This window comes from Podarcis erhardii (assembly GCF_964252035.2).
Source record: "Podarcis erhardii genome assembly, chromosome: 4".
NCBI lineage: Eukaryota > Metazoa > Chordata > Lepidosauria > Squamata > Lacertidae > Podarcis > Podarcis erhardii.
In genome coordinates this window covers 7,194,863-7,210,197 of record NC_138508.1, presented here as the reverse complement: position 1 = coordinate 7,210,197, position 15,335 = coordinate 7,194,863, and the positions used below count along the sequence as shown (strand labels likewise).

Below are 15,335 nucleotides of genomic sequence, written 5' to 3'. Positions count from 1 at the left end.
TTGCTGCTTTCACTGCGCAGCAATCCCTCTTGCTGTTCTGGCTTCTGAGATTCAGAATTTTTTTTCTTGTTTTCCTCCTCCAAAAAGTAGGTGCGTCTTATGGTCTGGTGCGTCTTATAGAGCAAAAAATACGGTAGTTTGAGGACCCCTGGCCTACACTGACTAGCAGCTGCTCCCCAGAGTTTCAGGCAGGGATTTCGTCCAGCCCTTGCAGGAGGTGTCAGGGGTTGACCCTGGGACATTCTGCATGCCAAGCAGATGCTCTAGGGCTCCCCGTATTTCCCTAGCTTTCAACGTTATGCTATTAGCAACCGAGGAGATTCCACCTGCCTCTTTCAAAAGGATAACACTCACCTGAATAATAGTAATAATATTTTATTTATACGCCACCCATCTGGCTGGATTTCCCCAGCCACTCTGGGCAGCTTCCAACAAAATATCAAAATACAATAGTCCATCCAATATTAAAAGCTTCCCAAAACATAATAACAGCAACCATCCATTTTCAGTCCATTGAATTAGCAATTAAGCATTTCTGGAAAGGGAAATGGCATACTTCTTTTATTTTTTTTTTAAATAATTTTTATTGGGTTTTTACATTTTATAACAACAGACACACACACAGAGACAAAGACAAACAAACACACAAATACAATTACATACCCTAAGTTTCTTTACCCACTTTCATTGACTTCCCCCCACCCCCTCCTCTTACATCCCAATTCCAAAATTAATTCAGCAAGTTCTTACCTAACCTCTTAAAGATATTCACATTGCTTTTGAAAATTAAATTCTTTTGTTTATCTATATTCAACTATCCAATTCTCTTATAATCATTAATTTCTTTTTTTTTTTTAAGGTCGATCTAACTTCCCCTTCACAAATTTTCCCTTTATTATATTAATTATAGGTCACATTAACCAAGTAAAACAAAACATAACATTTTATAATTCTATTCTCTCCCCCCCCTGCCCCGGTTTCTGTCCCTTCCTAGACAAATGTCCAGAAAACAAACAAAAAATAGTTCTAGCCCGGATTCCTCACGTCCGAGGCGTCTGATTCTCTGTCAGTCCCTCTCTGCCAACTATATTGGTAGTCCTCTTTGATGGTCCTAAGACCCCGAAGGAGTTCAGTCAGAGTCAGATCATATTTTCTTTCATTCAGAATGTTAAAGAGTGTTTGCTGCGAAAGACCATCTAGTTTTCCATACTCAAGAGAAAAGTCCCAATCATGTTGCTTTGTTCTTTCTAGTTTTAATATTCCAAGTACTCCAGGGGCTTCTCTCTTCTTCTTTCTCATCTTTCGCAGGTCTGTAATCCAGAGGTCTTCTTGCTCATACTCTAACGCTGCAGATTCTTGGTTGATATTTTCCACTTGTAGTGTCTGAACTCCTTCTTTTTTCTCTGTCAATTCCAAAGGCATCTCTTCCTGCTCAGCTGCAAAATTTTTATCATGCATCTCCTTTGTGCATTCAGCAGAGTTGTTTGTTTCAAGATTCAAGGTCATAAAAACTTTACTCAGAGCCATACTCTGCTCCTGCAGGATTCCCACGAGAAAGAACATTTTTTCTATCTCCGCCAGTAATTTTCCCTCTGCAGCCATTGTAATGTCACTAATTCCCCCTAGGGGGCTTTCAGTTATTTAGTAGTCCTTTTCCAATAATCTGTTACTTTGTTATTATCAATACTTTGTTTCCAATCGCCTCAGTCCAAATGTATCAGCTTTAATTCCAAGAGTTATTAAATAGCAAAATTCTTTACTTTGTCCGCCCGTTTGACAGCTTCTTTGACAGCTGTCAAACTCCTTTCACTTCTTCCTCCGGGACCCAAATAGGACACTCCCGGGTTTTTTTGGGGGGGGATACACACAAAGTTCCAAATTCCCTTTCTCTCCAGCACAAAAATCTTGTTCTATCAAATTTGTGAGAAACTTTTAAATCATCAAAACAGTATTCATTCCGCCTTAATTCTCCGTTCCTTGCTTTGAAACGTCAATAAGTAGAGGGGGTGCGGACTTCCCTTTAACACATCCCCCGATCGTGCCGAATTCACAGGATAAAATTTTAAAGTCCAAATTCCACTACTCACGGGTCCTTTGTTATCCAGTCCAAATTTTGGGAAGAAAGTCAGCGCTCTCCGACCATGGCTTGCGGCTTCGCTCCACTGAGGTAGCGGTCTACTCTCAGCACCACGCCACTCTCCGTACCCTCTCCGCAGCCTTTAAAAAGGCTCTTCGTGGGTCGGGGAGGGCGCTTAAGGTGCCCACCGAGTCACCAAGTCCGCAGGCTTCCGCGCCTGCGGTTTCTGAGGGTCCCCGTGTCGCCGGCACGGCAAGACCCGTCCTCAGTAGAGCCGATTCCCTCCGGAGCTCGGAGGGAATCCGCCATTAGCCGTTCGCGCTAACCCGGAAGTTCGGCATACTTCTTTTATTAGCATAAAAAGCATGCATGAGAAAGTATTACTCATTTATGATGAGAATAGGATTTATTTCTTTTGAACTTCGCTGGGTTCCTCCTTGGCAGCCAGTGTGATTGTTTCAGCAGGGCTAGAACTCAGGACCCGCTGCCTTGAGGGACATCTAAGAGCAGTTGGGCAGGGGAAAGGTCTCCCTTGGGAGGAGGGGGACTCTCCTTCCTTGGAGGTTTCTAAGCAGAGATCAGACGGCCATCTGCCATGGATGCTTGAGCTGAGATTCCTGCATTGCTGGGGGTTGGACTAGATGACCCTGGGATCCCCTCCTCTCTCTCCACTCCTGAATTCCAGGAGGAGCTTCCTTGCCTCCTGCAAAGCCCTTTTCCCTGCAAGCTCTTCCTCTGGTTTCTGGCCAAGGGAGGGAGATGCTCAGAGTCCAGCCAGGAGCCTCACCCCCAAAAGGATATCTGGGCATCTGGGCACCTAAATCCGTAAAAAAAATTAGAAAACTGAGGTTGTGCCAAGCGAGAGAGGGCTGAGCTGGAGGGACTCGGCTTGGCAAGGGTTAAAGGGAAGTGAGCTGCCTTCCTAGAGAGGCCAGGAAGCAAGAGGGGGCAGGTCCTCCAGAGCCAAGCCCCCTCCCTCCCTCCCCAGTCCTTTCCTTGCTTGGGGGTCTCTCCTGCAAGGGCTGCCTCGCTGTCCCCTCCTGGGATCTGGTGAGTCTCCTCTCTCTCCCCCCAGAGGGTGCAGTGGGGAGACGGGGGGGGGTCCCAGGGCTGCAGCAGGGGAGGATCCCTGGGGGGCCTGATGGGGGGGGGCAGGTCTGCCACGCTCTCCTTCCTGGAGATCAGAGGATCCCAAACTCATCTGGCCCTCCGCCCCCCCCTTCAGTAAAAAATCTCCCTTCTTTAAACAAAGGAGTCCCTGGGACTTTAACTCTGTGTGACATCGCTCAGCCTCATTGCACAACAGAGGAAACATCTGCAAATGGTTTTCCAAAGCTGGACGAGGAGGTGGACTAGCCCCCTCCCCCAAAAGAAAACCCCACGTGGAGGAAGGAAGGAAAGGTGGGAGAGAAAGGAGAGGAATAAAGAGAGGGATCCTAGCCCATAGTCTGGCTGCTGCATTGCGGACCAGTTTCCCAGTCGTCTCCAAGGGCAGCTCCCCACGGAGGCCACTGCAGCAATCCCCTCGCACCCAGAGCATGGCATCCCAGGACCACATCCTCTCTTTCCCAAAGGGATTGTTGCTGGCAAAGCAGCCGGAAATGGGCGCTGCTACTCACCAAGCCTCCAGGGACCATGGCATCAATGGCTGTGTGTGTGTGAAGCTATCTAACAGAATAATAATAATAATAATAATAATATTAAAATAAAAAATTACCCACCTAAATTTCAAGGGAGATGTCTTTGGCCCTGCCCGTTTGGCCCTCAGGGGGTTGATCAGATACATCCCTGGCCCTCATAGTAAACAAAAAGGGACCCCACCCCAGGAGTCTGTCTGGAGAGCGGCAGAGAGTCCAAGTGCAAGAAAAAGAGACAGAAGCAGGGGGGGGGGGAGCAACTCCTGAGGAGCCAACTAGAGCCAAGTATCCATTTTCACAAGATACAAACGATTCTCTTGTCTGTTGGTTCTGACTTCATGCATTGACTGGAAGGCTGCAGAAACCAGGTTGATTAATCTCCCATAAATCCCTTCAGTTGCCTCCACATTTTGCATTGCTAGAAGGCTAGAGACTTAGTTCTTCTCCTCTTCCTCCTCTTTCTTTTAAAAAAGATAGCTCATGGTCTGGCATCTGGTGCAGTCCAGCCCTGGTTCCCAGCAAAACTCCCAGCAAGACTCAGGGAATATTTCCCCCCCACCCCCGTTCTACAAAATCTGTAACAGAACAATGTATTTGCTTTGTAGGATTTGCTAGAGCCTCTCATTAAGACGGACAGAACTTGTCAGAAGACTAAAGGGTTCCTTCCGATCTCTCAGAGGCTTCCTGAGAGCACAAATGGAAGAGCAAGACTCAGCTGGCCGTGAAGCAGGAAGAGGCCATGCCAGCCAAACTGGGAGCAGTGGGGGATTCTGGGAAAACCCGGTGCAGAAGATCCTGGGTGAGGAGGACACCCTCCGCTCAGAGGTGCAGAGCCAGCAGGTGAGGCAGTTCTGCTGCCAGGAGGCCAAAGGACCCCGAGAGGTTTGCAGCCGACTCTACCACTTTTGCCACCAGTGGCTGAAGCCGGAAAGGCACACGAAAGGTGAGATGCTGGACCTGGTGATCTTGGAGCAGTTCCTGGCTGTCCTTCCCCCGGAGATGGAGAGCTGGGTGAGGGAATGCGGAGCGGAGACCAGTTCCCAGGCAGTGGCCCTGGCCGAAGGTTTCCTCCTGAGTCTGGCAGAGGAGAGGAAGCAGGTGAGAGAGACTTTCCTCTGGTTACTCCCAAGGGGCTCCAAACAGGACAGAGAACATCCCATAATGGTCTGCCGATGGCCCATCCTTTTTCTGGGAAAGCATCCATGGAATGAGATCTCACACCCTTCAAGTCTTTGTCATTCTCTTTCTAGTATTTCTCCCCTTTCTCTGTTTTGAATCCTTGTTTCTTTTTCAGGGAAAGGATCTCTTTGCAGAAATGGACCTGGATTCCTGTGAGGCAGAGAGGCCTCCGTTGGACACCAGAGAGAGGCCACTGGGTAAGGAGGAAGGTGGTTTTTCTCCACTGGTCTCATTCTGTTGGTTTTCCAACTCATCTGAGGGTTCTTTTCATCTTGCTTTGGGGGTAGACAGTTGGGGACAATGGTCCAGAAGAGGGGAGATGTATTTCTGCACAACTAACATATGAAATGGGCACAAACATCCAAATGCTCTCAGTAGGTAAGGCTTTCTCAAAGGCACATCTGTAGTAAGAGATGCCCTGTTTGCCTGTGAGAGAAGCAGGCACTCCTGGCGTCCTGCTTACCTATTTTCTCTTGCAGGTGGCAGAAGGATGCCTGCAAGACCTCCTGATCCATCTTTTCATGGGGGCAGAAGGGAAGCAGCGGCTGTGGAACCAGATCAGGTCAGGGGAAGCTGCCTTGTGGGGACAGAGGCTGAGGGATGGAGCAATGTCATGGACTGGTTGGGCACAGAGGAATGGTGGGAGGAAGCAGCCGGGGAACCAGGAAGGGAAGATGGCTGAGAGCCCAAGAAGTGGAGGTAGAAGAAGGATGGGTGGTCAGAGGGGGAAGAGGGAGAAGCCTGGGAAGAGGAGGTGTCAGAAGCTGAAGGGCGAACAGGGCTTAGTGAGCTGGGAGACTCTGTGGCAGAAGCAGTGCAGAATCAGCGGAAGAAGAGGAAGGAGGCGAGTGGGAGAGGAAGGTCGAGAGGCAGAGGTGAGTCAGGATAAGGAAGAGCCACCGGTGGCTCCCTCTCCTTTTGCCAGAACCTTTTCCCTACTTGTCTCTCAGAGCCAGGAGACCCCATTCATTGCAGGAATCTCTGCTAGATCATGCTAGAGACAGATGGCCATTCAAAATAGTCTTATTTTATTTCTTGACTTCGGTTACCAGACGTCCCCCTTTCCCAGGGACTTTCCTCGGATTTGTGAATAAGTCTGCGGACAAATACCATCCCTGGAATGTCCCCAGATTTCATCTAATGTCCCCGGGAAACACAGCAGTGGCAGTCTCAGCAGCCCAGAGCTGCCGGAGAGATCCCTGCCTCCTCCTGCTTGCACGCAAGTAGCAGTTGGGATGGGGCTGCTCCGAAAGGCAGTGTAAAGCCTTGCTTTGCAGCTAAGGGATCTACGCTCCCTCCTGCTAGCATGCAAGTAGGAATGGAATTGGGGCTGCTCCGATGAGAAGGGAGGCATCGCGCTGCCCGAGCCTTGCCGCTGCTCTTGGCCTTCCTTCTTCGCCTTCCATGCCTGACCCACCGCACAACGCTTCCCCCACCACCACTGAAGAACCAACAACTCAGGGGCTACCCAGGCTCATGGAGAAAGGAGATAGAAGCCTTGGAGGAAGGGGAACCGTGGCGGTTGAGGTCAAGGTGGTGGCCGCCCCTCTGCCGCCTCCATCGCTGCAGCATCAACATGTAGTATTTATTTATTCATTCATTCATTCATTCATTCATTCATTCTTAGTGTCCCCGGATTCATTGAAAGAAATCTGGTAACCTTATACAAGATTCATCAATGAATGCTAAAATTGGTTATTAAGTGGTGGACAAATGTGAACAAATAGTGGCCTGGATTCACCTAACCAGCCCCATCGGCTGCAAAATGGGACATGCCCCCCATTGCTCCCCCCTCCATGCCCCCATGAACCCCTTGAATTTGGCTCTAGGGCATTGGGAGGGAACTCCGCAGAACAGCTCATGAGGAAAGGAGAAAGTGGATCCTTCCATCAGGCAAACTGGAATGCTTTCGTAGGCAAAATGACTTGGAAAACATAATGTGGAGAACCACGTATTTGCACAGAGACAAATACCCATAATTAAAACGCAGTATAAAATAAGCATCCATATTTGAAATGTGCAGCAAAGCAACCCTATTGAAACAACACCGCAATGTACAGGAATGAAACAACAGAGCATTGTGTAGCAGTTCATACTTCTGCTGTCTCAGAGGAGGACATTTCCCTTTTTCTTTTAGGGTTCATTGTGCTTTGAAGATGTCGCTGTTCGTTTCACGGACGAGGAGTGGGCGTTGCTGGATCCTGACCAGAGAGCTCTGCATAAGGATGTCATGGAAGAGAATCGTGGGATCGTGGCCTCTCTTGGTAAGGCTCCCTGTGGGATCGCCATATCTGCCTGGAAATTCAAAAAATACCTCAATGTGACCAACCTCATCTATTTTCACAGAGCTCAACAGCGCCCCCTATAACACCTGGGAACCTGATGATGATGATGATAGTAATAGTAATACAGTGGTACCTCGGTTTACAAACTTAACAACAACAACAACAATAATAACAAGAGTAATATAGTGGTACCTAGGTTTACAAACTTAATCTTTTCCGGAACAGGACTGTTCTTAAATCGAGGTACCACTGTGATAATAATAGTAATTTTTATTTCTATCCTGCCCATCTGGCTGGGTTGCCTCAGCCACTCTGAGCGGCACAATACATATATAATCATGAAACATAAATAATAATTATCTGAACCCATATAAAAAGAACATTAACTTTAAAATTAACAACTTATACTAGAGGCTAAACTTGTGTAAATCTTTTGTGAAACATGTATTTCTGAGGTTTGATGTCTCATAACACCACTTTTGTATGGAGTAATACCATAAAATTCTAGAGCAATGGAAAGACAATTTAATGAAGAATGTATTGCAATGACTTTTATGAAGGAGTATTTATTAGAACAGCAATCATAAAGAAAAAACGTGAAACCTTTGGTAACCATTGGTAACCTTTAGCTTTCATTACGGCCTTACAACGCCTTTCCATGAAGTGAACCAAGTTTTTAGTTCTGCAGCTGTAAGAATGCCAAACCAAGACTGAATTATTGTCTCTGTTAATTGGGCTTTATTGCTGGGTTGTTTCTGACTAATAAGTTTCTTTAGTCTTTAGTAGGCTCTATAGATTTCTGATTGGGTTAATGTTTGGGCTATTCCCAGGCCATTCCGGCAGTGAAATAAGATTATCTTGAAAGCACCTTTTGCACACAGCAGCAACATGACATGGAGCTGAATCTTGTTGAAATAGAAAACAAAAAACAAACAAATATAAATGCTTCCGTAGCTGGGTAAAGATCACCTGCGGAACGCTTCAGTTTGGGCTCAAGTATTTCATTGATGCGTTTTGTTGTTGTTTAGTTGTTTAGTTGTGTCCTACTCTTCGTGACCCCCTGGACCAGAGCACGCCAGGCACTCCTGTCTTCCACTGCCTCCCGTAGTTTGGTCAGACTCATGTTTGTAGCTTCGAGGACACTGTCCAACCATCTCGTCCTCTGTTGTCCCCTTCTCCTTGTGCCCTCCATCTTTCCCAACATCAGGGTCTTTTCCAGGGAGTCTTCTCTTCTCATGAGGTGGCCAAAGTATTGGAGCCTCAGCTTCAGGATCTGTCCTTCCAGCGAGCACTCAGGGCTGATTTCCTTCAGAATGGAGAGGTTTGATCTTCTTGCAATCCATGGGACTCTCAAGAGTCTCCTCCAGCACCATAATTCAAAAGCATCCATTCTTCAGCGATCAGCCTTCTTTATGGTGATGCGTTTTACATTCCCATTAATGACGCACGTTCTGCCCACACCTTTTGCTGCCACGCAACCCCAGATCATCACACTATCTGCGTGTTTCACGGTCGGTGTAATGCAAGTAGGATGTAAATCTCTGATTCTTCTCCTCGCGTATTTCATGCCATCACTATCAAGCAAGGAGATTTGGGTCTCAATGCTCCAAATAACACTGTCCCATTGTTCCGCTGTCCAGTTAATATGGGTTTAATCATTTCAAGCTTTGCTTGAGAGATAACAATGGCTTTTTTTCTTAAAATTCTAACATTTAGACCAGTCCTAGCACTCAACTTCACAGTACATTGCTCCATGTCATCTTGTATACACCCAGATGATTTTCTTCTGTCATGTAGGGACAGTCTCTCCATTCTTTGATCGTTATCTGCCTTTGTGCACTTTTTCCTGCCTTTACCAGTCTGATTTTATAGTGATTGAGTCTCCTTATACCTCTTCAAAAATATAGAAAGGCCATCTTTGGTTAAGTTTTTCCCAATCTTTCATCTACTTTCTTCATAACGGTAGCCTTGTTCACTTAATGCTACAATTTTACATCTCTTTCTGGGTGACCAGTCAACTTTTTGTGCCATTTCTATAATTTTATAATGTTTTACAACCTAAGCAAATTGTGCTTCCTTTCTCTGGTTACTTGGCTATAACATTTGCTAGAATACGGATAATTAAAGGAACTTTGTTGAATTGCATTCTTGATTAAATTATCTTCCCATTGATATATAATTTTATGATATTACTCCAAAAGAAGTGGTGTTATGAGCCATCAAACCTCTGAAATACACTTTTTTCCAAAAAGCTTCCATAATTTTGACCACTACTGTATATAAAACAAAGCAACATTCAACAACACATCACAATCTCATAATTAATATGTTGGTTAATGACAAACAACACAGGTAATGAACACACACCCTTCAGTTCTTCTCCATTTGTTCCTGAGGCTCTAACCCCTTTTTGTCTCCATTGCAGATTGTGATGAAACGGAAATAGAGAACAAAGGTGACCATGACAAAATCCCTAGAGAGTACAAGCCACGTAAAAATTTGGAGTGTGGAGAAATTTGTAGTCAGAGCTCCCATTCCACTTCCCATCAACAAAATCTCATTGGAAAGAAACTCTATCAGTGTATGGAATGTGGAAAAAGCTTCAGTCACAGCTCCAAACTCACTACCCATCAAAGAATTCATACAGGGGAGAAACCCTATCAGTGTGTGGAATGTGGAAAGAGCTTCACTCAGAACTCCCATCTCACTTCCCATCATAGAATTCATACAGGGGAGAAACCCTATCAGTGTGTGGAATGTGGAAAGAGCTTCAGTCATAGCTCCTCTCTCACTTCCCATCAGAGAATCCATACAGGGGAGAATCCCTATCAGTGTGTAGTATGTGGAAAGAGCTTGAAGAATAACTCCAATCTCACTTCCCATCAGAGAATTCATACAGGGGAGAAACCCTATCAGTGTGTAGAATGTGGAAAGAGCTTCAGTCAGAACTCCGATCTCACTTCCCATAAGCGAATTCATACAGGGGAGAAACCCTATCAGTGTGTGGAATGTGGAAAGAGCTTCAGTCAGAGCTCCTCTCTCACTTCCCATCAAAGAATTCATACAGGGGAGAAACCCTATCAGTGTGTGGAATGTGGAAAGAGCTTCACTGATAGCTCCGATCTCACTTCCCATAAGCGAATTCATACAGGGGAGAAACCCTATCAGTGTGTGAAATGTGGAAAGAGCTTCAGTCAGAGCTCGTCTCTCACTTCCCATCAAAGAATTCATGCAGGAGCGAAACCCTATCAGTGTGTGGAATGTGGAAAGAGCTTCAGTCACAGTCAGAATCTCACTTCCCATTATCGAATTCATACAGGGGAGAAACCCTATCAGTGTGAGGAATGTGGAAAGAGCTTCAGTCACAGCCACCATCTCACTTCCCATCAAAGAATTCATACAGGGGAGAAACCCTATCAGTGTGTGGAATGTGGAAAGAGCTTCAGTCAGAGCTCCCATCTCAGTTCCCATAAAATAATTCATACAGTGGGGAAACCCTATCAGTGTGTGGAATGTGGAAAGAGCTTCAGTGGCAACCACAGTCTCACTTCCCATCAAAGAATTCATACAGGGGAGAAACCCTATCAGTGTGTGAAATGTGGAAAGAGCTTCAGTCAGAGCTCCTCTCTCACTTCCCATCAAAGAATTCATACAGGAGCGAAACCCTATGAGTGTGTGGAATGTGGAAAGAGCTTCACTCAGAGCTCCTCTCTCACTTCCCATCAAAGAATTCATACAGGGGAGAAACCCTATCAGTGTGTGAAATGTGGAAAGAGCTTCAGGAAGAGCTCTGATCTCACTTCCCATCAAAGAATTCATACAGGGGCGAAACCCTATCAGTGTGTGGAATGTGGAAAGAGCTTCAGAATGAGCCACGATCTCACTTCCCATAAGAGAATTCATACAGGGGAGAAACCCTATCAGTGTGTGGAATGCGGAAAGAGCTTCAGTCACAGTCAGAATCTCACTTCCCATCAAAGAATCCATACAAAGTTTGGAAAAACCATTATACAGATTTAGAAGCAAGGCAAATCCACACTTTTTTAACCAGTCCTTTGGCTGATTGACATTTAATGCCTTTTTAAAATGTGGTGTTTTGTGTTGCTGTTTTTTTAATGTTGTAACCATCCTTAGACCTGTGGATGTAGGGAATAGCTGCCAACTTTCTGCACCACCTAGAGTACCCTCAGAATTGTCGCTTCTACTGGCAACACACATAGGAGAACAAATGAAAGACAAACACAAGGGGCAGGAAAAAACCTGGAAAGGGCCATACCAAATGGACATCTGGTGTGAAGAGGTCACTTTCCCCATTGCTGAACAATGCCACAGGTAGAGGATTTGAAATGCTAGAAGTGTTCTCATGGGCAAGGGGAACTACGGGCTCAAAATATTACTTTTTTAAAAAGTTGCTGCCATTATAGGCATTGCAGGCAAAAAGATGTAAAAACTGCGACCAGGGCCACGCGCTGAGCTGGGTGATTGACAGTGGGGCCAGTCACCACCTCATGCCATCGCCATCTAGTGTTTTTTTGTGGAACTGCAAGGCTGTGAAAACTGGGAGAAGTGTAACTCTTGCAGATGGTTCCAAGCGCCAGCTAACTATGTCTGGCTCTGTTTATTGTTCCTTTTTACAGGCGGAGATTGAGGCCTATGTCGTTCCAGAGATGCAGTGCTGTTTGCTTTCTGTTTCCTCTCTTGTCCATGATGGGTTCAAAGTGTGTTCTGAAAATAATGTGTGTTCCATTTCCAGAGGTGGGCGACAACTGGTCAGGGTTGAGTGCAAAGACAGGCTGTTTGTGCTAGAAACGCCTATTGTAGGTAAAGGTCCCACTGAAGATGCACAAGCACAGTGTGCTAAGGTTCCTATCCATGATGGGTGCCATCATGGCATTTGGCACCAGAGAATGTCATATGTCAACTGGGGGTACGTGAAGAAGGTCCCAGGGTGCACTGAGGGGTGCAAGATGAAGGCATGTGACAAATACTTGGAATGCAGGGCCTTCAAGAAAGCCAAGGTTCAGACGTGCTCTTATCGTAGGACTGACAGGGTAACCACAAGACCTTTTGAGCTAGTCCATGCAGACCTTTGGGGCCCTATGCCAGGTGCCAGGCGGGGTGGGGCCAAATTTGTGTTATCTCTGGTGGATGATTATTCCAGAAATGGGTGGATTTTCTCTCTGAAGTACAAGGGAGAGGCCGCTGCTTTGGTGAAAGATGGGATAATGGCAGTAGATCTACAGTTCTCACTGCAGGTCAAGAGCTTTCAATCAGATCGCGGTGGAGAGTTCACCAGGTCTGCGTTGCAGAACTTCTTCTCCCAGAAAGGCATACGCCACAGGTTGACTGTATCAAATTCTCCTCAGGAGAATGGAGTTGCAGAATGCAGGTAGAGAACGCTGCAGGAGGCAACTGAAGCCATGCTCTTTGACACAGGGTTGCCCCAGCAGTTTTGGGTGGAAGCGTGGAAATCAGTGTCCTTCACTCTGAACCTTTCTTACAGTTCTGTAGTAGGGGACACGCCCTATTTTCTGCTGCACGGCAAGAAGCCCAAGGTGCATTTCTTCTTCTTCTTTTCCTACAATCCCTAACAATCCCTAACATTCTTCCTATCTGCACTGGTGATATATAGCATTTATACATCATTTTCATGTAATCTTTCAACAAAGAGCAGTCTTTAAATTTTAAATCAGTTTTCCCCAATCTTCCCCAATCTTCAAACATTAAATTATGACGTATATCTTGTGCCCATTTAATCATGACTGATTTCACCTCTTCATCTTTTGTTTCCCATTATAGCAGAATACTATATGCACTTTTCAGCAACTTCCCTTTCCCTTCTACAACTTCCTTTTGAAATCAAGATGTCGTGTAGCTAAATCCTTTCTTATTGTCTTCTTTGTATATTTCATGTAGTTGCCGATAGCGTAACCAACTCTGAAAGTGGTCTTTTATTTCCTCGTAATCTCTTCGGTTCCATTTTCCTTCTTGATCCTTTAACAAGTCAGCATACGTAAGCCACTTTCCTTTCTTTTCAAGTGGTTTGAGCAGTAAAGCTTCATGTGGTGAAAGCCACCAAGGGGTCTTCTGTTCTAACCTATCTTTATACAGTGGTACCTTGGGTTACATACGCTTCAGGTTACACACTCCGCTAACCCAGAAATAGTGCTTCAGGTTAAGAACTTTGCTTCAGGATGAGAACAGAAATCGTGCGGCGGCAGCAGGAGGCCCCATTAGCTAAAGTGGTGCTTTAGGTTAAGAACAGTTTCAGGTTAAGAACGGACCTCCAGAATGAATTAAGTACTTAACCTGGGGTACCAGTGTATCTCTCCCATATGCTCATTAGTGATTTCCTAATTATATGGTTATAAAAACATTTTTTATATATCTTGTGATAGTTCAGAACTTAACTGGTTAAGTGTTATGAGGTGTGCGTCACTTTCTGACGTCAGCTATGGAAGCTGGGAGGAGACTGTATCTTGTTGTTCTCTCTGTGTGTGTCTTGAGAGAGACGGACATGTTTTGCAGCAATGGCTGCCAGCAGTGACGGACTTTGATGTTATAATGTTTTAATAAAGACCTGTAAATAGACACACTGTCTATGTATGCTTGCATGGAGAAGCAAGGCTGCTTTACAACGCTGCGTGTTTCACTCTGCTTAAAGCCGTGACTGAAGAGACAGCAGAAGAAGCGTGCCGGACCGCTGTAAGTGATTGATTGGGATCGTAAAGCTGTCTGAGATCGCGGCTCCATCGATCAAGCTCAGAGATCGATTTCCGCATAGGTTATGGGAAGGTCAGACAACGCTCGTAAAGCAGTCGGTGTGAGCTCCAGGAACGCTTTGAAGTCAGCGTGGATGCCGGTGAGCAAGAATGATTAATTGCCTGCTTCCGAGAGACAGTGAGAGCTTCTGATACAGAGAGCTGGCCGGAGGCGGAGGCTGCTTTCAGTGAGTCTTGCCTGATGCTGGAAGGCAGAGCTGCTCAGAGACAGAGCTAAAAGCTAAAAGGCAGCTGAAAAATCGTTTCTCCACGGAGAAGGGAGAGCCCGGAGGAGCTGGTACTGAGTTCTGAGTGAGTACAGCTTGAGGGGCACCTTGGGAGAACGGGAGAACATGGCAGAGAGCCAGGCTCTTGTGGACATTCCGTTTGCAAAGCTAACTTTAAAAAGTTGGCAAGAATGGTCAAGAAGAGTCAGGGGTTGGTTCTTGGTCACTGGGCTTTGGGAAGGAAGCCAGTCAGAGCCAGCTGAAGCAGGCTGTGAATCTGCGGTGCCTGGAGATGGCAAGCAGAGAATGCAAAGAGAGCTGAATATGCTCAGAGCATGCGTTGATGCTTCACTGAGGCCTCATTTGGAAGGTGTACAGACACCAGGGGCTGCCTGGAATGTGCTGCGAAGTTTGTGTGAAACTGCAGCAGGAGGCCAGGGCCCTGGAGAAGAAATGGAGAGCCCCAAGATGGCTGCGGCCCCAGTTCCCGGTACTTCAGTCTCAAGGAGCACTGTTGGGCAGATCGGGGGGGCGAAGAGTTCCAAAGGCAAGTTTGAAAAGTTTTCCACTAAGAGTGTCTTCAGAGGGGGCCAGGCTGGTGGGAGGCGCCGTTCCAGAAGGAGGATGGCCAGGCCAGCTGGGAGGAGCCCCAGGCAGTATTTTTCCACTGGAGTTCAACGTCTGCGTGGCAGCTGCCCCCACCGGAGCAGAGAGCCGATGCAGGATGTTTGCAAGGACACTTCTCATGGGAAACAGGCGAGTTTCCATGGCAACAAGACTGGCCAGGCAGGAAGACGTGCAGGTGGGCGTCGTGGTAAACAACAGGAAGAGGCTTATCAAGTCTCTGCGAGTATGGCATTGTTCGAAGACGGCCGAATGGAAAATTTGGAAATGGCTTTTGTAATCGACTCTGCAGCTAACTGCAACATGGTTCCAGAGACCCCTGCAGTCGAGATGTGGAATTGCACGACAGTTTCAAGAGGACAGGGACAAACTGTCAAGTTTGCAAATGGACAAAGGGCTGAAGTTTATAAATTTGCTAATGCCTATTTTTCTGTTTTGCAGGAACAGATGGATTTTTGTATCGTCCCAGAGGCGCATCACTGTTTGTTATCTGTGCCTTATTTGTTGAAAAAAGGGTTTCAGGTTTGTTTCCAGGGTGATGTCTG

At 46.3% G+C, this 15,335-nt stretch overlaps 2 protein-coding genes across 2 annotated transcripts in view; both read left to right on the top strand.

Annotated features, from left to right (window-relative positions):
- LOC309341212 (uncharacterized protein) overlaps positions 1–15,335 on the top strand; it is a 118,530-nt gene that overhangs the window by 10,154 nt on the left and 93,041 nt on the right. The window lies entirely within an intron of this gene.
- On the top strand, positions 3,051–11,556 carry LOC309340972 (uncharacterized protein). The gene is made up of 6 exons (XM_081860311.1): positions 3,051–3,127; positions 4,320–4,812; positions 5,009–5,090; positions 5,373–5,455; positions 7,031–7,157; positions 9,604–11,556. The coding sequence occupies exons 2-6, from the start codon at positions 4,411–4,413 to the stop codon at positions 11,196–11,198; spliced, it is 2,289 nt and encodes a 762-aa protein (XP_081716437.1). The 5' UTR covers positions 3,051–3,127; positions 4,320–4,410; the 3' UTR covers positions 11,199–11,556.

Coding starts and splice junctions, on each gene's coding strand:
- LOC309340972 (XM_081860311.1), top strand. CDS start 4,411: ATGGAAGAGCAAGACTCAGCTGGCCGTGAAGCAGGAAGAGGCCATGCC. Junction 5,091..5,372: donor CACCAGAGAGAGGCCACTGG/GTAAGGAGGAAG, acceptor TTTCTCTTGCAG/GTGGCAGAAGGATGCCTGCA. Junction 7,158..9,603: donor TGGGATCGTGGCCTCTCTTG/GTAAGGCTCCCT, acceptor TCTCCATTGCAG/ATTGTGATGAAACGGAAATA.